At 28.7% G+C, this 23,087-nt stretch overlaps 1 protein-coding gene across 2 annotated transcripts in view; it reads left to right on the forward strand.

Moving 5' to 3' along the window:
- Positions 1-274: 274 nt before the first annotated feature.
- LOC107071120 (uncharacterized) overlaps positions 275-23,087 on the forward strand; it is a 31,008-nt gene continuing 8,195 nt past the window's right edge. Inside the window, exons 1-3 of one of the 2 annotated variants that reach the window (XM_015329827.2) lie at positions 275-568; positions 939-1,018; positions 4,040-4,114. In XM_015329827.2, the coding sequence (XP_015185313.2) occupies positions 466-568; positions 939-1,018; positions 4,040-4,114 (258 nt within the window). In that variant the 5' untranslated portion in view covers positions 275-465. Of the gene's footprint in view, positions 569-938; positions 1,019-4,039; positions 4,115-10,976; positions 11,638-23,087 lie in introns of those variants that run through there. The other variant, XM_015329828.2, reaches the window with a different exon arrangement.

The following is a 23,087-nucleotide window of genomic DNA, read 5'->3' on the forward strand; positions in this document are numbered from 1 at the left end:
GCAATGTCGATAATATCTAAACTTTAGGCTGGAAACCAACACTCTTCTTTTTTTTTTTTTAAATTCACATATCAATTAATATAAAACATTAAATAAATACTTAAAGATTATCTTTGAGATAGACTTTACAAAATTAATATTTGATTAGATATTATAAGAGATAAATATTTGAGTTGAATACAAAATAAAAATCGATCAAAGCGACTCTAATGGGAATAAATGGAAGCTTCAACGCATAGTAATTTTATGGTCAATGTTGTCTGCCATGGTTATAAGTGTATTATTAAGTATGTGTGTTGTACTATGTGAAGGTTAATGAATGTTTCACGTCATCATATTAATTTAGTGTTTATCCAATTAATAAGTGAATTTTTGTTAAAATATGTTGTACACGTGACGTCGAGTGGACAGTAAATGTGTGCATATTTTAAGCTGTGAGTTTAACGGTAAACATCAACGTGTAAAATGGCGTGGTTCGGTGACAGTCTTTCTGGATTATCTCAATTAAAAGGCCAAATTACGAACTTTACGAAAGAGGTACTTTCCGAAGGGATCGTAAAAGAAACTGGTACGTAATTAATTTTTAAAAAGATCTGCTATAAATAAGCAAATATGATGTTGAAAATTATTTCGCAAGAAGAAAGTTTAAGGTTATTCACGACTGTCAAAATAAGGGTCTGTTTTACCGATCTTTTTTTTCCACTAAAATCTAGTTTACCGACTAAACCGCTTGGCGGTAAATTTCAAAATCTCCCTAGACTTACCGACTAGGTAGAAACTACTAATGCAACAAATTTATTAAATAAATAAATAAATGAACATCGTTTCGTTTTAATACGATATTTAATGTTTAAATCGTGGTTTTACAAATAAATTGCGACATTGTATGTTATTATTTAGGTAAATAAATTTTGATTTTTTTATATTTTTCAATTTAGATGATCAAACGTTGCAATTGAAAGAAGCGAACGAACGTTGCATAAAACTGCAAGAGTTATTGGACACGAAGGATGCCGAAGTGAGTATACTATTTTTCTTCTTTTTACATAATAGTCTTTCATAATTGTGTCTACGCATAGAGAGAGAGAGAGAGAGAGAAAGAGAGAGAGAGAGAGACACACACACACACACACACATAAATACATAAGCAAGTAATATATTCTTATCGATGGACTGGAAAGTTAAAATTTATCAAAAATAATATTTAAGTTTTTCAATGTTATCGGAGAGGATCTAAAAAACCTACCATTCTTCTCGTTGGTTTTTCCATGATAAAAAAAAGAAAAAAGAATGAGAGTGAGAGAGAGAGAAAGAGGGTCGATTAGAAATGATTTCAACAGATGTTACTCTCCCCAATATAATCACGAATGAGTGTTAAGCAAATACATTTAACTTATCTGACCATATTATTCTACCACCCCAAGCGCTTTACAAAATCCTTTGGACCCTCCTATTTTTTTTTTTTTTTTTTATTATATTTCTCATCCCCCTATTCCTTCTTCTTTTTTTTTCCTTTCCATTTTTTAGAATCGAATAAATTATTCCTATTTTGTAACGCGCGCGGTGTATCAAGGATGGACTTTGAAAAGATGAAGATCATATAGAATTTTATCAGATTTTCTTTTCTCCAAAGATATTTTTTAAAAAAGAAATACTTGGGAAAGAAAGAAAGAAATAAAAGAACCCGTGTCAGAAATAAATGACTCTTCCCCTTTTTTCCGTTTACAGTTTGTGCATAATGCAACAGTTTGGCATTGCATAATAACCTTCGACATCGTCATCCGTTCCGAGAGAGAACACAGAAATAGTTTTGTGTGTTTGAGGTCATTGAAGTCCCCTTATTCTTCTTCTTCTTCTTCTTCTTCTTCTTATACCTTCGTTCCGGTTTGCTATCGCTGCCAATTTGTGGAAACGCTGGAAACCAAAAGCCAGCAAACGTACTCATTCTCTTTCTTTATCTCTCTCTCTTTCTGTTTCCCTTTCTAGGCTTTTGTGGTTAGCCCTCGAAGGTATATACTTTCACCATTCCATTCTATGTGTTTCGTCTACCGATAGAGAATAGCATGGCCGACCAATATCGCGAGCTTTTAGTCTCTTTACGTTTTAACAATGTCTACTGTTTCGAGAACAGTTGAGAGAAACTTTCCAACAACGATAATAATAATGGTTTAATGTACCCATCGATTTTTTCACTTTAGAAACAATCAACGATTCGACGTGAACATTTCATCATAGAGGCCATTTTTATGTTCAATCGTCTATTGTTTTCATTTATAAACTTTTCAAAAGTTATATTTCTTTTGGCGCGTTAAAGAAACAAATGATGAGAATGAATTTTTATGATGCGCGCGCAGAATGCGATATGATTTTACTACAGCGTGAAGTTAGTCGATACTAGTTGACTATCGATAAATTGATTAATTTCACTTCAATTTAGTGTGAAATATATTGCAAGATATTTTTTTTTATTTTTTTTTGTCTACAAATTGTTTAGAATAATTCATTTTTGACACAATTATATCGTAGAAACGATATCCAGTTTCGTTTTTACAGTTTTTTGATTTTCATTAATATTTGAATATAGATAGAAAAAAATACAATTGCGTAAAATGAATTAGTTGATATTGTACAAGCTACAGTTTTATAGTAGAGACGTTTATTTGACGTCTTTTATATATATATATATGTATAGTTATATACAATGTGTGTATACGGTACACGCAAAGTTATCGACAAAATGGCCGCGCCTAGTTAAGGGTTAACGACTGCTCACTTTGAATGGAACGACACGAAACAACGTTGAACTATAATAAACTTACTTTGAGTTAATTCATTTATATTATTACATTGTATTTTGAAATTTATTTACAGATTTTCATTCTATTATTAGAAAGATCAAAAAGAATCCAAATGAAACTTGTACAAACACGAAAATCTTTTATGTAATTTTATTAAACATTAATTATCTATGGATAATCCAATAAATTCAATAAATAATTCTAGGTTAGTGTGCAAATAAGTAATATAAATAACAAAAATGTCTTATCATTTATAATATTTGATCATTTATATATCGCGTAGATACGTTTCTGCTTTTTTTTTTTTTTTTTCTTTATGTATCATTTGAGAGAGTCACGGGTTGTGAGTTCTTCCTGCAACTAGAAAGATTATCGATACCGTTCTTATCGCTTTATCGATCCAATCAAAATTTTATTACCTTTTTTCCTTTTTCTCCTTCTTTTTTGTTTTTTAATAATTTTACGATCTAAACAATAAAGTCGAATAATATATATTCTCGAACACTATTACTCGTATCATCTCATCGATTCGTAAAATTATTTTTAAATATTTTTAGCTCATCCTATATATGATTATTCAAAAAATGCAACGATAATTGCAATTGTACTTTCGGTTCTAATTATTATTATTTTTTTTTTTCAAAAGTTTTTGCTAATACTAAATGACAGATAAGGAATGGATAAGGGGTGGCCCAACCAAAGTAGAAGGAAATAGGAAGAAGTTGAAACCAAACTAAAAAACAGAGAACAAAATCTCACACGGCTTGCTCGACGTGTGTTGTGTGTGTGGAATAGAAACGGGTTGCGAAGGGGCGTCAAGGGGCAAAAGGGGACAAGAGTAGATGGATTTAGTGAAGGAGGAAGAGGAGGAGAAGGAGGAGGGAAAGGGGATGGGGATTATCGCAAGGCAAACTTGAGATAAGAAAGGCAAACAGAAAACTCGCTCATCGTATCGTCCGCCATCACACCGGACTTCCTTCTCTGATTATAGTTACCAATATTTTAAGTCGACACCTTGATTACCAACACGTTTTTCATCTCTTTCTGATTTTTTTTTTAATTTTTTTTTACACTTTTTATCTATCGCAATTTTAGGAAAAATTCAAAATGATGGGACGAGAGGATCATCTGTGGCTTTTTGATTTTTTGATGTTTCGTCTCATGGGTTTGTCCTGTGCTTTTTTGTTTTCTTCTTTAATTTGATCTTTTGTCATTTTTTCTATATTTTTCTTGTTTTACAGATTTCTATGTTACGTCGACAAAATTGCGAGCTGCAAAAAATTGTCGTCGAGTTGGACACCAAAACGAAAGAATCGGTGAGTAACCTACTTTGAATTATATTTTTTTGTTTGTATGATCATAGTTTGTTTTTTATCTAATTGTTTAATTAAATTATTTATAAATGTGTGTGTTACATATATATATATATATATATATATATACTAGGAGAGAGAAGGAGAGAGTGTAGACGACGTTTATTTTCTTACTCAGCACATAAGGAGAAGTCTCAAAATCAAGCGTGGCAGCTGATGAGGCTGATAATATAAAACTGCCGAACGCGACACATTCATTCTCCCCTTTCTCACTTCGTATTACGCCAACGACTGCAACAGTCATAACTCTTTTTATCGTTCTTATCGATAGTTTAAAAACGTTTTTTTCACGGACTTATTTCTTTTCTTTTTTTCTTTTTTTTTTTTCTTTCGAGTCTCCTACATTGCAAACCCACATTCCACGATGATTTCGTAATAAAATTAACCGCTAAATAATATATTTATAATGCATCTAAATATATAAATAAATTATAATAATTATAAGGAGAATTTCATTTAAAATAAAATTTTAACTCAATTATAATCAATTCCAAATAATGTTTGTAATCACATATACTATCTTTAATTAGATTTTTTTAACTAATCGAAAGATCAAATACAAGAAGGATTTTTAAAATTTTTTGACTGAAATGAAAGAATAAGTGAAAAAGAGAAATCTAGAGTTGTAAAATGAAATGTTCGATAATCGATTAGACGATGTTCTTTTCTCCATTACTGCAGTCAAATTCTGACCAACGAATTATCACTTCTCGGAATGTAAATATATAGATATATATTTGTAAGAGTTTACTTTTGCGGTTTAGTTTGACCTAGAAACTGCTTAGCCTCAACTCACGCGTGTATGCACACACACACGCACGCACGCACATAGAGACATATATTATATAAATATATTTCCATCGTTGTCAGGGAACATATTTTTAATGCTTAAAAAATGATAATTCTTATTGTTCGGTGGGGTCTCTTGTAGATACCACTAACTACTCGAGGTTTTCCTTCAAATTGTTGTCAAGTGGTCATCACGCTGATGTATTTAAAGAAAATAAGTTTTTTTTTCTCGTTGATAAGCTCTTGACAATTATATTCTAACTTAGTATATCTATTTTTTTTTTTTTTTTAATATTATTTCTCAACTTGTTATTTTGTTTTTTTCTTTAAAAAAGGGACGAAGAGAATTTCTAACCTTTTTGTGTGTACCAAAGAAGTTAAATTCTTTAAACCCGTGTCCTCTTTTGCGTGTGCCTTCTACCAAGCCTTATTTTTCATTTCTTTATTTTTGTTCTTTTTAGTCACGTATACGTTTTGAAAGAGAGAGAGAGAGAAAGAAAATCTTGCTAGAAATGCGAGATAAGAAGATAAGCGTCGCCTTATACCCTATTTCATATCTTGGACCAACAAAGGATCGGCCCTGTTCTTCATGTCTACTAAATACATATGTTTCCTCGCATAACGAATCCTCTTTACCAAACAAACAACATTAATTTTAAGAGATTTCTCTTTCAATTCTCTTTTCTAACTTTCTTCGTACGTTAACTCAACCTTTAGCACCAATTTTCTACACGATTTCATTGATATTTATGCATATAAATATAGATTAACTTTTATTTCATATTAATATTAATTAATTGAATATTAATTATTATTAAAAGCTTTTTTTTATTCCAATATTTCATGAAAAACGATACGAACCTACGTAGCGCCTTACTCGTTTCCAACATGGCAGCCACATCGTCAGCCATATTGAATTGCTTTAATTCGCGCATAGCTGGCGACAAAATATCCGTACAGAGACAATACAGAAAATAATTTTGAATTATACAAAATGACATTATTAAAAGTAATAATAATAATTATATTTGTTATACTCTTATTTATTTATATTTTATATTAAAAACGTGTTTTTTTTTGTATATTTTTGTCAAGAGTAGTTACTTTTACTCGTTCGTTGGTATGAACGAGTTTCGTTTAGCGCCTTGAAAATCGTACTAACTTGAACCAACCTTTACGATCTTTCCTTCACAAGTACTATGTCGATTTTTGTTCCTTTTTCTTTGTTTTTTCTTTTTTCTTTTTGTTTCTTTTTCTTCTCAAGTCGTACGAGTAACGAGACGCTAAAAATGGTTGTTGCACCGACCCTACCACTCGGTGTTTTCGATCTTCGTCAAACGGAGGAACGCGTAGAGAGTAAAAAATAAACAAAAATTCTTGTGTTAGAGATGGAAAGAGAGAGAGAGACCTACGTAAGAAGGGATAAGGAAACGAAACGAACTGAGAATATAAGGAAAGAAAGAAGAAGAAAAGAAAGAAAGAGAAAATTCCATGCGAGGTGACTCACGTGTCGTAGTCGTCGTAGTCGTCGTCGTCGTCGTCGTCGTCGTTTCAAACTCCGCAGGTTTAGTTTAAATGCAAGTCCTTGAGAAGTCGATCGAACTTTTTTAATGCACCTGAAAAAAAAAAGAAGAAGAAAAAAAAATCGTTCCGAGCACGATATCGCTTATCGCTTTTGACCGTTGCAAACTTTTTTTTTCTTCCAACCTTCCTTCATTCCTTACTTACTTAGTTTTTTTTTCTTTTTTTCTTTAAAAAAATTCATTTGCACCAGTCGTTAAACAATAATTATATTATTCTATTGAATTTTTATTCGTTCACAATTCGCTACGATAAAATAATTATTTGCCATGGAAATAATTATTTAAAAAAAAAAAAAAAAAAAAAACAATGAAAAAATAAAATGACACAGAATACTTTATATATAAAGAACTTTATAAATATATTTATATTTATCCATGTACTTTATATTAATTCAACTATATAAATATAACTACACCCACGTTAAAATGAAACGAGTAATACGAGTAACTTTAATTTGAAGAGGATCTAACCCCCTCTCCTTCTCTTCTTCTATTCTCGCAAAATGTAATCGATCAGAAGCTTAACAACAGCTGCCCGAATAAAAAGAGGAACAGAAAGAGGAAGGGACAGGAAAATGAGGTGGAGGTGGTGGATGATGTGTCGAAGTGGACAAAGAGGAGAATAGAGTATAGGCTTTGGTAGAATTTTTTTGATGATAAAACATACGATAACTAACGATAAACCAAAAGTCAAAGAGAGGATGAAAATATGAGATAGAAAATGGTTAGAGGGTTTAAAATGGCGTTAACGGGGGGAGGAGGGGGTTGATAGTGGCTATGACTACCCTTAGGTTTATAACTATCGTCTATATAAATGCATGTGAGTTAAACGTTTTCTGCTTATGACGTTATTGTACTTTGACTCGGATTCAATGTGACAAACAGTTTAAAAAAAAAAAAAAAGAAAAAAAGAAAAAGAGATCAAGAACAACGAGAAAATATTGAAATTGAAATTTTAATTAAATCAAACTCCATCGAAGGCTTCTTGAAAAGAAAAGAAAAAATTAACGAAGAGAAAAAGAAGGTCAGTGATAAAAATAATTTTATTTTTCCAAACGTTCTTACGTATATATATATATATTTTATTTTGTTATTTTACAATTAAAATTTATGTATCCTAACGACAAACGTATGGATGGTGTTTATGAGATTCTCGTATACGTAATTATGTCTTCTTCATTTTCTTTTTTATGTTTTTTCTTTCTTTCTCACTCACTCTCTCTCTCTTGGTTTTTAGTCTTTTGTTTATCCTCGACGTGGTTTGTAACTTCACGCTCGATAAACACTTAAAGTTTTATCGACTACGACCATAATAATAAACAAGAGTAAGTGAGAAAGAGAGAAAAAGATCATTGAATTCGTTTGAAATGACATTGAGATTCGAATATTACCAAGAGAAATTATACAACATTCTAATAAAGAAATAAACGTTCGATAATTTCTGATGGTAGTGATGAGTGTGTGTTATCCTTCTCTTACAGTATTTCAAAAAAAAAAAAAAGAAAATGAAAGAAAATGAATAGAAATTAACTTCTAAAAAAGAAGAAGAAGAAGAAATAGAAGAGCAAAAAAAAGTAAAGGGGAATCTAACGATTAGCATAATAACCTTTTTCACTCTACTCTTACTTTTTCTTTTTTCTTATGGTTTTTTTTTTTTCTTTTTTCATTGTCATTTTTAGTCGACTCGTTTCCTTCAGCTGCGCCCGCAGCACCCACTCGCATGGGGGCCGATAAAAATGTTCTGTAAATGTTCTGTAGTTAAAACCGACGACGTGTTGTACATTTGTATAATACATATATATGTATATATATATTCTAACGCACATCCGAACGGAAAAGGTTGCTAGCCTAATTACATTATTCATGATTCTCTCTTTCTATCCGATTGCTTGCTTTTTACTCGCTTTGTTACTCTTTAAACTGCGTTATATTTATAATATAAATTTCCGCCTAAAAAAAAATTATTTTTGATTACTTATATTATTCGTAGAAAAACAAAAATGTCGTCATTTGTAAATTAACAAATGCAAGGGGATTCCTTTTTGTTTTTTTATTTTAAACTGAAGACGATTTGCCAAAACGATTTTTGTACAGTTTTTGTAACAGGTATGGTACTTAATTGCTACCTGTAATAAAATAGGAGATTTATTATGTGTTATATATAATATATATATTGTATATATATTTATATTATATTTTATTTAATAATATATATTATTTAAATGTAAATATGTGATAGATAAATTTGTCGAATAAAGAAGAAGAATAATAATATAATAATAGAAGTAAACGATATCTCGAAATGTATCGAGGTCGAATGAAACCACCACGTCCAATTAATTTACGCGTTACTAATTCGACTTTGTATTATCGAAGGCTCGTAGCAAAGATAGCCTAAGTGTGTGTTTGTTATCGCAAAAAAAATGCTGCTACCTCGGCGACCATTTTCAAATGCACTTTACTTTCTTTCTCCTTTTTCTTTTTATTCCAAACTCTGTTACAAAGAGAACAAAATCCGATTATGAAATATTCCATTTATGTCCCTCCTTGTTTTTTCATTACCTTTGAAGCCATAAAAGCCCCGTTTCCAAAAATTGAATATCATCACGCGTAGCAAAATGATTCTATTATTAGTTAACTTAAAAACTTGTAAATCAATTTTTAAATCAAATGGTTAAACAAGATTAGGATAATTTAGAATCTACAATTCTATATATATATATATATATATATATATATATATATATATATATATATATATGTACTATTTTTTTCCTTTGATTATTTTTTTTGCTCCCCTATGGTTTTTTCAAATAGTATTAGTGATCCAGAATATACGTAAATACCTGTACACTGTAACACCGATAGATTTTTCGTATGCATTAGACGATCCCTCGTCGTCCATCAGCAACAGCAACTCTCTCTCTTCTTCCTCCTACCACCCACCCCCTTTTCGTTGTACACGTGAGTGTATATAAACGAAATTGCCTCTTCGTTTTCCTTTGCGACATGGGGTTTCTACCCGTATATATATATACAAATTGATGTATTAGTGATGCGTTTATGCATGCCAGAACCAAACGCGTGTACTATTATATACATGTTACACAACACTACTACGTTAATACATAGACACATACACATACACACGAGTTTTGTCATCGTCCCATCGTCGTCGTACTTAATAGATTCTACTCTGAGGGGTGGTAAGGGGGAAAGAAGGGTCGAAGGGGGTTGAGGTGATGTGTGTTACAAACCATCGACGGATATCGATCTATCTGTCTCTCTCTCTCTCTCTCGTGTGTCTCTCGTATAAATGTATTTAATTTAACAAAGTGAATTAATAAAGAAGCTACAAATATAATTAAATAGTTATATATATTTCATTTATTATAATTTATGAAAGAAAAGAAAACTTCTTATCTATTTTATCGAATTTAAATTAGGATATCGTAAAAATTGTTATCATTGTTTTTCTAATTAATTATTGGTAAAGGACGAAAGAAAATATTTTGTTCTTTAATTTGGTACACAATTGGTATTGTGTAATATCTATCGAGATTATTAGTAAATAATTGTGATAATATTAATGTAAAATTAAATGTTTATTAGAAAATTTAAGAAGAAAAAAAAGAAAAGTAATAAAGAAAAATCCATCGATCATTTCTATCTTCGAAAAATTGAATTCTTGATAAAAATTAACATATAATAATAATAATAATATAATATAATTAAAATATAATATAATTATAATATATATATAATTGAAATATAAAAACTGATCGTTGTATTTCTCTGCAAAAAGATATCTCCTACGTACGTATACATACACAAACACATACACATACAATTTATATTCCTGAAATCTATATATAACATAATTCTGTTCTAAGGGAAGAGAATAGGCCATCGAAGGGCATATTATAGTCCATGCTTGTTGCGGCTCGATGCATTAGCTCTGTTGGCAAGCGTATCACCCATTTCTCTCTGTGTATTTCTATGTGTACGTATATGTGGTTTCTTATTGAGAATAAGAGAGAGAGAGGAGTATTGATAGAAGAGGATGATCAAGAGAGAAAGAGAGAGAGAGAGAGGGAGAGTGTGTAGGTCCTGAGATATCGATACCTAGTCCTGCGACGTGTCCTAACACATATATTCACATACACAACCATAATTGTGTTTGCTCTCTGTCGATCATGCTACGTTCCTCCTCCCCCCCCCCCCTTTCCCCTTCCTCCCTCTCTCTCTCTGTAAAAGAAATAAAATGCGTAAATATATATAGGTGCATGTGCACCCACACATATGTAAATGTTTCAAGTACACATGTATTATATATATATATATTTTTGTGTGTGTGTATATATACCTGGTATGATGAGTATACGTGTTTACAAGCTCATTTATATATATATGTCTTCTTCCTCATACGTTAGGACACACATATACAAAGATATATATATACGTGTAGGTATATTGAAACACCTCGTGTTGGTGGTGGCGAGTAATACTCTAGGTGGTAGGAGGACTCTTCCTAGCTAACGCACAGTCGTTTCTCAACTCTCGTACCGTGAACGTGTTGTCCTCTTGACCATATTACACGTGACCCATCTTACCACTCCATTTTATTATCCTTTTCTTCTTTTTTCTTTTTTTTTATTCTCCTTTCTTCCTTCTTTCTTATCTTTTCCTATTTCTTTTTCTTTTATTATTATTTTTGTTCCTTCCTACTAACCTATATATTCATTAATAATAATAATAGTAATACCTTATATCTTATCTTACCTAGTGTTATTATTTATTTATACGTTTTACGAAAAAGAAAATTAAAAAAAAAAGGAAATATTCGGGGAATATTTTTTTTTCTTTTTTTTTTTATTTATTTCGTGATACCACAACTTACGGGGTTTTTGTATTTATTTATTTATTTATTTTTATTTGAATTTTGCGAAATTCGAGAATAAGTTACGCAAAAGATAGAAAGAGAAAGAGGAAAAATCAATGATCGAGAAATTTGTCTTCCTCGACTAGAAGGTGGAGGTGGAGAAGGAGGAGATGAATTGAAGAGGAGGAACACGATATTGTATTCTCTGTTTTGTGAGTAATCGAGAGATTATATAAAAATGTTTTTTCTTTTCCTTTTCTTTTTTTCTATTTTTCTTCTTTTTTTATATGCTGTCTTCCGCTTGACAATTTTTTCTAATTATTTCAGTCTAATAATAAATTATATTTAATAATTCAAGTTTTTCTTTATATAAATATAATTTAATTAATTAATATATAAACATGAAAGTATTTTACAAACACGTATAATGCGTCGATAGACCACTCTGATTATTTGGACCAAACGTATATATGCGCCCATAGCATTAGGTTTTGTTATTTCTTTTTTCTTTTTTAATTTGAACGATAAAGATAGTTAAGAACCATGACGAGTCATTAGGTATCGTGACATATATTTCTTTTGAGAATTATTTATGATTGGACAATGCAATCGAATTTGTGAATGATTATTATAATATACTTTTATTAAAATTAATTAGAATAATAAAAAAAAAAAAATAAAAATGTGTATTTTTCCATCGTACTTTATCGTTGTCATCGTCGTCATTTCCGTCACAATTTTGTTTTTTTTTTCTTCTTCATCTTCTTTTATAATTACAGTCGCACATGTTACGTTTTTTCTTTTACATTCTTTATATATATATATTTTTTTTTTTTATTATTATTTCTTGATAGTTACGCGATCACGTTACGGCATAATGAACGAATGAATGAATGAATAAATAAATGAATGAATGAATGATAGAAAATGATCGCGTCCGTTTATCGAAGTGGAACGATGAGATTCGTTCATACGAATGATTTTCCAAAGAGTAAACTAAATTATTCTCATCCTCCTCCGCCTCTTCTCCTCCTCCGCACCCTTCTTCTCCACCTTTTCCTCTCCCTCTCTTCTCGAGAAAATATATATGGGTGTGTGTGTGTGTGATGTTAGGCGCAACAAGTATCGCATCTATAAAATCCAACAAACATTTTTTTACTTTCTTTAAATCCTAACCAGAAGTATAAACATATTTTTCACGAAAGATTCTATACATTGATAATAATATCAACAGAATAATATCAGATCTATTTTATCTCGGATTATCTCGGAAAATAAATGAAACCAAAAAAAAAAGAAAAATGATTTCACGTGAAATTCAATTACAAATGATATTTACTTAAACATCAATGATCCCACTTAGAGAACGAGAGTTTAATTCATATTGAAAAAAAAACAAACCATATGAATTGATAATTAACATTTAATTATTAACAACAAAAATTCATATGCAAAAAAGATCGTATCAACCGGACTATTAAATGCACATTTTTTTAATATTATTTTTTATTTAATTTTCATAAAAAATATTACGCAAAGTATCTTTCCTCTCTTTTTTCGTTTTATTTTTTTTTCTTTTTATTTACGAGGACGATTGTTTTCAAAGCCTCGACTCGTGCTCTCTGCGACGTGTGCATAACAGTATGCATGCAGGAAGAGAGAGAAAGAGAGAGAGAGAGAAGTTATGCACTCATATTGCAAACGAGTAAGCAAGAGAACAAAATGGTTACGACTGGGATTAACGCGTTCGTTCGTGCTGGTATACACAAATAATCTATAATACTCATAACTCGTCTCTTTCTAACCTAGAAATTATTTATAGTATCTTTTTTTCTCTTTTTTCTTTTTTTTTTTTTATTACTTCTTTAGATCCTCATTTTCCCCCTCCTCTATCTGCAATTATGTATTCTATATACTCGTTTATAAATATTTATTTGTTACACTTTTTTTTTTATCATTCGTTCATTTTTTCATAAAGTTAATGAAAGAAAAGAAAATGGTGGCAGAGTTGCCTTGGAAAGACATGTCCCTCCGCCATTTTGATTTTCTTTTCTATCGACGCCATTTTTATTTTTTTTTGGTATTTCCTTTGAGACCGTTTAAGAATGCCACGCGCTTAAACTGTGTTAAGGAAGTGGATTTTATCGGACGACCAACATAAATTTGATATTATATACGAAACCATATATGATGTAATTACAAGTTTTATGCTTCTTTTTCTATGGCTAACATTTTTGAGAATAATTTTGTTGACCTAATCTATTTTAAAAAGAGGAAAGACACGTTATCTATTCACGTTTGTACGATATTACGTTTTACGTTATTAAAGGTAGAATGATATGAAATTGTTTGATTAAAACCGTTTGAATTTGTCTTGTTCATAAAAAGAGTAAAGTTATCAAGCTTTGGTTAATTAATATAATTGAAATGAAAAATTTAAATCGTTTTAACCTAATATTAATTATTTCAAAATTAAAATTAAAATAATCTACTGCTAGGTAAGAGCTTGTAAACATTTGTAGAATAAAATAATGAGAAGTTTCTTAAGAAAAAAATAGAAAAAGGAACGCGTGGCTTTAAGTGAGTGAGTGAGTGAGAGTCTATCTATCGGTAGATAATATTCGAAGGACACTAGGAACTTATACCTATGATTATTTAACTAACAAACGCGATGCACGATTAGCCATGTTAACGCATACGAATACGATTACGACGTGCACGCACATACACAAGGCACACGCATGCACGTATACGTGGCGTGCAATTAAACGTAAGTAAAGTAAAGTTAAGTTCCGATTGGTTAATAATATCATTTTCGTTGTAAAAATTGACTTAGTTATGTGTGTGTGTGTGTTATGTTGTGTTGTGTTGTGCTAGACGATAAAAAGAAACCGTCATAGAACTAACCAAGTTTCTTATCTCGAAACAATAACCGTTTTCTACGTCTAACGTTATGTGCCGTTCAATATTTTATCATTTTTCATTTCCCCCTTTCCCCTCCCTTCCCTTCCCTTCCCTTCCCTACTCTCCTCTCCTATTTCTTATTTTTTTTTCTTGTTTTTTCTTTTTTTTTTTGCAATTGAAGTTTCAGGAAACAACGTCAAATTATTCTCCAACGAATACTTTTTTCCTTGTCTTTTTTTTTTTGTTTTTGGTTTCTTTGGAAAAATCTTTTTAAATGAAAAATAAATATAACAAATTAAACAAAAAACTAAATATATTAATATTACCACATTCGCGACCGTTGACGTGAAATTCACGTCATTTTTAATTTGAAAAATTTAATATAAATAAATGTTTATATAATATTTAAATAATTCATAATTGTTGCCGGTACTTAGTATTAAAAAAGGAAAAATTATGTCGGTCGTGAATGTGTTAAAATAAATATTGAAAACAATATCAAAATCGGTATTTGTTTTTTATTTTTCTTTTTTATTTTGTTATTCGGTAAATCAAATATGGCGTTAGGGAAATAATTGTCGTAAATTGTATAACAGTTGAAACGTTTGCCAGCGCATATCAACACATCGTTCAAAGAATATTTATTCAAATATACAGAGGTTAATTAATAAAAAAAACAAACAATCCTTGTACTTTAACCTTTTGAATAAGTTTTCAATTCGTTTTATGTTAATGATTTTGCCAGAGAGAGATAGACACTACACCTCTGTTTATATCGTTTTATCCAATAGAATTATTTATTATATACATTTTGTAATAATCACATATTTTTCATCTATAAATATAATTTATTATTATTATTATTATTATTACTACGCTATTACATAAATTCAAAATATTTCTTCATTTTTCTTTTTTTCTTTTCTTTTCTTTTCTATTTTTATCATACAATAGAATAATAATTATAGTGTAATAGTTATTTAAAAGCTGATTATTATAATACACGGGTTAATCCTGGAAGTTGGTTGGAAAAAAAAAATATAAATGCATGACAATAATGACGATAATGATGATGATAATGATGATGATGACGATTATGACGACTATGATGATTAAGAAGGAAAAGAAGGATATGCATGATTCAGTCTTTCCAGATTTGGAGCGAAGATACTGTAAAAAAGAATCAGATAAAGAAAAAAAAACTAATTGGTATGACATGATGACCATGTCTATCTATAAAAATAAAAAAAATAAAATATATATATATATACACTACTTGCACGATCTGTAATTCAAGAGATTATGAAAACACACGAAGGTGTTCTATAATATATCTTTTCGTTTATGTAAGCAAGAATGTAACGTTACTCAAAGATACAACACAAGAAAAAAAAGATAAAAAGAACAAACTAATGTTTAACTAAATATTTGATCGATTAAGAGTTCATCAATTATTCTAGAAATAAATTTGTAACAAAATTTCTCGGAATTTACAATGAATTCATTGAAACATATTAGTTAAATTGCCTTTAAAAATAAAAACAAAAATCTTTCTATGAAAAATCTTTGAGAAAGCGAAATAATTGAAAGTAATTAATTTTTCTAATAATCTAAGATTTTTTTATATACTTTGTTAAATACTATTAATTAATTATTAATTATTAAAATCGTCTGTTTAAAAACAATTATTTATTAATTAATTAATTAACGCGAATGGAAAGTTGGTACAGTGCACTAAATGGATGCATTCCTGCAATCCACCCCACTCTAAAACACACTTAAGATATATTTAATTGTCTTATTTTCATTTTGAAAATATAAATTTCCGTACAACTATCATTCGTATTTAAATTAGGCTTTACTTAAGTTGGTTAAACCATAATTATACAGTCGTAAGTAAAAGATAAAAGGGAACGTTTTTATCTTTTAACGCTGTCGTGACCGAATTCTGTCGACTTATTTCTTTTTTTTTTTTTTTTTTAACTTTTCCTCTTCCGAAAGATATTAGGACGATTTAGATAAGAAAAATTTGTGTTCTTTTTTTTCTGGGTGTGTGTGTGTGTGTTTCGTTTTGACAACGCAACAAAATGACGAAAACGACGACGATAAAAAAAAAAAAAAGAAAAAATAAACAACATCGTACGATCGTAATTATTGATAACCGTAGTTTAATCATTCTAATGACGAATTCTTTTTTTCTGTATTTTCTTTTCTTTTTTTTCTCTCAAATGAAAAATATATTTTGAAAGAAAATATCTCACATTCGAATAGATTTTGATTTTAAGATGAACCCAAAATTACGTACGTTTATTGTTTATAATATCATCCGTTTAAAGTATAGTTAAAAAAAAAAATTCCATGAAGTCTCGAAAGTAGTTAATTGGTTTCTTTCCCTTCAAAAAAAAAAAAAAAAGAAAAGAAAAAAAGATATCTTTTTCACGCGTTGCACACACTGTGGTGTGGTATTGTATGTGTATTTTTGGGTACCCCATTATTTGTACAAGAATTACGAAAGGTAAGGAAGAGAACTAAAGAAATAAGTGCATACACACACACACACATGTCCTAACACACATGCACGCGTTCTTCACGCTCGTGCTCAAAAGGACACGCTTTTTCCGGTATCCAAACTTTTCAATGGTATAAAAAGGTTTCTCCACTTGAACAACGGGTGTCATCAAAACCCCCGTTGTTTTACGCGTCCTTAACTTGTCATCGTTTTAAAAAAAGAACCCTTCCCCCATAAGGAAGGAATAATTTGTTCCGTTTAAGAGAATAAAAATGAAACATTATATAAATTTGATTAATTATTTAGAAATAATTTCATTCGAAGAATAAAATCAAATTAGAAGAAAGGAGTTGAAAAGAATAGAATTGAAGTTCATAGAAAAAGAAATAAAAAAAAAATGAAATTAAATTAAAAGAAAGGGGTTGGAACGAATAGAATTGAAGCTTAGAGAAAAAGAAATAAAGAAAAAAGAATGAAATCAAATAAAATATGAAACAGAGATCAGAATAAAGTCAACGTACGCGATATTTAAAGCGTGAAGCTGAAACTACTTGGGTGTTCCACGTTGTGCAGATGACTCGGTAGAAAGAAGAGAAAGAACAGGGCTCGTGCTTATCTCAAAAGAAAAAAAAAAGAAAAAAAAAAAGAAAAAGAAAAGAAAAGAAGAAGTTGAACGTTAAGCTTCTGAGTATCCGACATGAGAGACACCGTGTACCTTTTCTATCTTACCTTGGTGCTAATATCCTTGCGGTATCAAGAAGAGGAGTACAAGACGAACCAAGTTACTTACTTATTGTTAGTTATATACTTACTGCTCGTAGAAAAAGAAAAAAAATATAAAAAGAAAAAGAATACTTGTGATATGAACACTAAGAGAACAGCAACAGAAGCAACAGCAGCAACAGTAGTGGAAGAAGAAATCATTATCATCATTAAGCCGCCATTACACTTTGCTTTAACATTGCTGACTAATCATTGATGGCATCTAAAAATATTTTGTTTTATATCAAATCTAACACTACAATATTATATATCTGTTAGTCAAATTCCTTTCTGTTGAAACGTACCCTTATTATTTTTTGTAATTTGTGAAATAATTACAAACGTGTTTAGCTAGCTATAAAAATAAAATAATAAATAATAATTTATATTTTTAAGTGAGGAAACAATTAATTGATATATTATATACTTAATGTATATATTTTAAAATAATATTAATTTTTTTTTTAATTCTAAATGTAAAATCATTTTACAAATTTAAAATAACTGTTCATCGTGAATTTAATTATAATACTATTTCTTTCTATTTCAAAATGAAATATTATAAACTTCATTAAGAGTTGAATTAACTATTAGAATTTGAACGTCTGAACGAATTCGTTGTTCGTTGACACCAAAAATATACACTCCATTTAATTATATAATCCTCTTATTTAACATACTAGTAATAAATTAATCTTTAAATTGGATTTTTAATCTATTAATGACAGATACACGTTCGTTTACAATTTCAATCATTTTATTCTATATTCTTTCTTAACACCTACTTACATATACTTTACGGTTGATCTACTTCAAAATGAAAAAGAATGAAATCAAACTATCATGCTAAAAAACACATACATAGAATCGTATAAATATTCTAGTTATAATTTATCTATTGTTTAATAAATATTAATATATTCTTTTCAACTGTTGTTTTGATTATCGTCATACGTGAAAAGAAAAGAAAAGAAAAGAAAAAAAAGTATAAAATGGTAATAATAAAAGTACAAAACGGTATAGAAAATATATATATGTATATCGGTGAGTAAGTAGTGTTACCATACTCGTTGGTATAATATTTAAATAACAATACCACTTTTTTACAAGTCATTGTGACGTTCTCACCGATTATTATTACCTTCGTTCGAATGCTATCGCGATTCTTATACGTTCTACGCATAAACCGTGTATATTTTCTGTCGTTTAGAAAATTTTCAATTCTCTTTAGATTCTAATGTAAGAAGAAAAAGAAGAAAAAGAAGAAAAAGTGACGTCAAACGTTTTGTAAATTTCGCAGAATTTCTTTTACAATAAAATAATGAAACGGTTCAAAGATTTTTTAAAAGGATATTTCAAAATTAGGGAATATTTTATTTTATTTCAGTTTTTCTTTATTATATATATATATACTTTTTAATAGGTATTTTAATTAATGTTACGTTTCTATTTTGTTTACAAATTAAATATCAATAATTTCCTGACAAAATAAATTTGTAAACATGTCCACTCTCTTTCTCTAAATAAAAAAAAAAAAAAATAGTGATTAATTATTTAAAGACAAAAATCATTGATCATTGATCACTTTTGTAATATTTATTCTATTCGTTAGCAACTCTTCTTCTTCTTCTTCTTCTTCTTCTTTCACTTTTTTATAATCTTCGAGAAAAGCAATGATACTAATCATTTCTTTATACTTAGAAGAAAAAAGAGAAAGTACAAAAAAGACACACAAATATATATATTTATCCTATTACATATATATATGTGGATGATCGTTACGTGTGCATGATACCATAAGATATTTGATTACAGTCTCTGTTGACACAGCTCGTGTCTGGATATTCAGCAGTACCATCTGCTAACGTTATTAAACTTCCTTCACTTTCAATTTCAAACATATTTTTTTGTCTTCTTCTTCTTCTTCTTTTTCTTTTTCAACTCTTCTTCATCCTATAAACGTGGTACAATATAAATCATAATCTGCTTATATGATTGGTTAGAAATAGAAACAAGTAATGTGTCCTACATATACGTTGTTTAATTCTTAAAAAAATATATATATATATATATATATATTTATATATAAAGACAAGACAAACTTTTAAAAATAACATTTCAAAATAAATGTTTCGAAGAAAAAAAGAAAATTATTTCTAAAAAGTATTTAACATAAATCATATATAGTCTAATTAAATGTTCATTATAAAATGTTGTGTGGTTCCTAACAATTTGGTGTACAGATAACCAAATAAATATATACACATATACATATTTATATATTAAAACAGGTCTATTATTCATGACGAAATTAAACTTATTTTTAGTTTAAAAAAAAAAAAATTACTTTAGCATGAAATAAAAAAGAAAGAAAGAATGAAAGGGTCATCGCCAATACGATAGGACACTTCCTTTCTCACGTTACGTTATCAGTTTTACTTGTAACTCTATATATATATATGTGTGTGTGTGTGTATATTTGTGTGTATGTATATGTGTACGCCTGTTAACAGAGAAAGACATTTTTTTTTTTTATATTTTCCTTTTTATTATTTTTCTTAAGTGCCGATAAGGAAGAATTACGTGTAACAATAGACGAAGAAAGTTAGATATGTTTCACGTACGTGTCTGTACTGTTAAGTTATAAAAAAAAGAAAAAGAAATTAACACTAGATATACCACCAGAGTAGTAGCCATTTTAATTCAAAATTTTTATTTCATGTAATATTTGATTTCTATAAATAATTAAGCGTTTTGTTGTTTCAAAATGTCTGCAAATCCATTTATCTTAATATTATATTAGATTTATAATAAAAATATAATTAATAATAATATATATAATATTATTATATATTAATATATATTATTTATCGTAATAAGAAATTTGAATCGTTATTTGCAATCATATTTTTTTTTACAGCAGTGAATTTTAATTGTATTATTATAAATGATATATTAAATAATATCAATTAAATGTAAAGGATAGTTGTTAAATGCTCATTTCAAATTCAACAAAAGAAAACAAAGAATAATAAGTTAACTTTTATACTTTTGTGTATCCGTTTATGAGTCAAACACGTCCGCTTGCAAGTCAAACAACGCATTATTCCTTGACCCGACCTAACGAAACCCCTTTTCATATTCATTAAAATCATTTTTTTTTCTTTTTATATTTTTCTTCTTTCTGACCCAATCAATCCGAGAATGAAATTTCACGCTTAAATGCATTTTACTGTATTTTTTGTTGTTGAGAATATTTGATATATACACCAAACTAAATAATAATTGTTAATTCTTGTAGATCGAATAATAAGATAACGGGTGTTTTATATTTTTTCTTCTTATTTTGATTTCGAAAACAATTTACCAGCACTCGATATAAAAAGAGAAAAAAAAAGAAAAAAATATTTGAAACGATTGACCAATGCAAACGCACAACGGTGGGAAGGGAGGGGACATTGAAATTATTTGCATTTTTCTCGGACAAACTAATATTACATACAAAAAAATATGCATGTATGCACCCAAGCAAGCACGCATGCATGCATACATTTTGGGTTTAGGTATCTCTCGAAAATCTTTTTTTTTTTTTATATTTATTTATATTTATTTATATTTATTTATATTCTCCTGTGCGGAGATATCCAGTAGGACTTTGTGAGTTTTTTTTTCTTTTTGTTTTTTTTATCAATTCAATTTGAATTCGATCAAATTTTATCGAATTTCAAAATCAAGTATAATGTGAAATGCATAACTCAAAAGGAAGGAAGGAAGGAAGGAAGGAAGGAAGAAGAGGAAAAAGAAGAAGAAGAATGATGATACTGTTTTGAGATAGTTATATCTTTAGTTCGTCGTTCAAATTATCTTTCATGCGAGATCTTTTCGATTTATCTTTCGATTTATGTACAAGTTTATGTTTCTATTTTATTTTTAACAATTTTGTTCTTTTTCTTTCAATCGTTTTTTATTTTTATTTTTTTTTTTTGAATCACACGAACTTCGTTGTGTTTAAAAAAGAAATAAAATAAAAAAAAAAGAAACTTTAATTAATTATATCATATAATTAAAAATTGTATCGCTAATAGAGATATTATAAAAATAAAACTAAAGAAAAATATTTCGCTTATCTCTTACGATAAGCTAATTATTTTCTTTCCTTTTTTTTTTTTTTAAACTGATAATGTACCATATTTTAAAAAGTTGATTCTACGAAGTCGTGCACTCTCTTTCTCTCTCTCTCTTTTTTTATTTTTTATTCGATGAGATATGTGCAAAGGAGAAAGAGAGAGAGAGAGAAAAAGATATATGAGAGAACTCAACTACTCTTGGTGTTCCAGGATAAGATTACGATAAACTGAGATCTCTTATTTTGTCTACGTGAACTTATAGTGTAGTCATGATACGTCTTTTATCAAATATTTATATATTATATGAAATAATAAATTAAAATATATATATTTAATATTATAAATTTTTAAAACAATATAAAAATAAAACAAGAATAGAAAGAAGAAAAAATCATAGGTTTAAAAAAAATATTTGTAAGATTATTATTACATCCATATCCGGTTTAGTTAGCAATACAATAGATGTTGTAAATCTTTAAAAGACGAATATAAAAAATGATCTTTAACCGTTATTTGCATTTCCAAGGAAGATTGAATCTATGACAAACAATATTCTCTTCTTTCTCTCTCTCTCTCTCTCTCTCTCTCTTTTTTGTTTTTTATTTCTTTTCTTTTTTTCTTCTTCTTCTTCTTCTTCTTTGCTTATCACGATCGATTCTTCCTACGAGAAGTTATGCGTTCTTTGAAAAGCCTATTACGAATTGACTTTTAGATGAAGAACCTTTTAGGTTTGTAAAAGTCCAGTGTCAAAAGGAACGCGAGTTGCATTGTATACGTGGAAAAATAACTTATGGTTGCTTATCCTATTATTCTCCTTTTTTTATGGGCCTTTTCTAAACACCCTTTCGTGACTGATGATGATACACACATACATACATACACATATATAAATATATATATATATATATATATATATATATATATTATATACTTGGGTAGGCCAAAACTTCCTAGATCTCATTAATTCATTAACAACAACAAAAATATTCATTGAACAAAATATTTCTTCTCATCAAAATAATTGATTGTTCCTAATTCTTTATCAATTTTTTTTTTCATATAAAATATTCATTTTTATACACAAATATTAACATTTTAATGGCCGCTCGCACAACTTGTGTGTGATAGCCGGAACAACAACCATTATTGGCCATTATTTATTTATAATTTTTGATATATTTAAAATTATATATAAAATTAAATTGTTGTTTTTTATTTTATGCTAATTTTTTTCGTGAATTACAATAAAGTTTTCTTTAAATGAATTTTTCAAAAATATTACCGGCCTCTGGGGTGACGTTTGACTACGTAGTACGTGCGGCCATTAAAGTGTTAATACAAATATATTCATCTAATGTAT

This window comes from Polistes dominula, unplaced genomic scaffold, assembly GCF_049000335.1.
Source record: "Polistes dominula isolate Pdom_NZ unplaced genomic scaffold, Pdom_raw_medaka contig_11, whole genome shotgun sequence".
Classification (NCBI taxonomy): domain Eukaryota; kingdom Metazoa; phylum Arthropoda; class Insecta; order Hymenoptera; family Vespidae; genus Polistes; species Polistes dominula.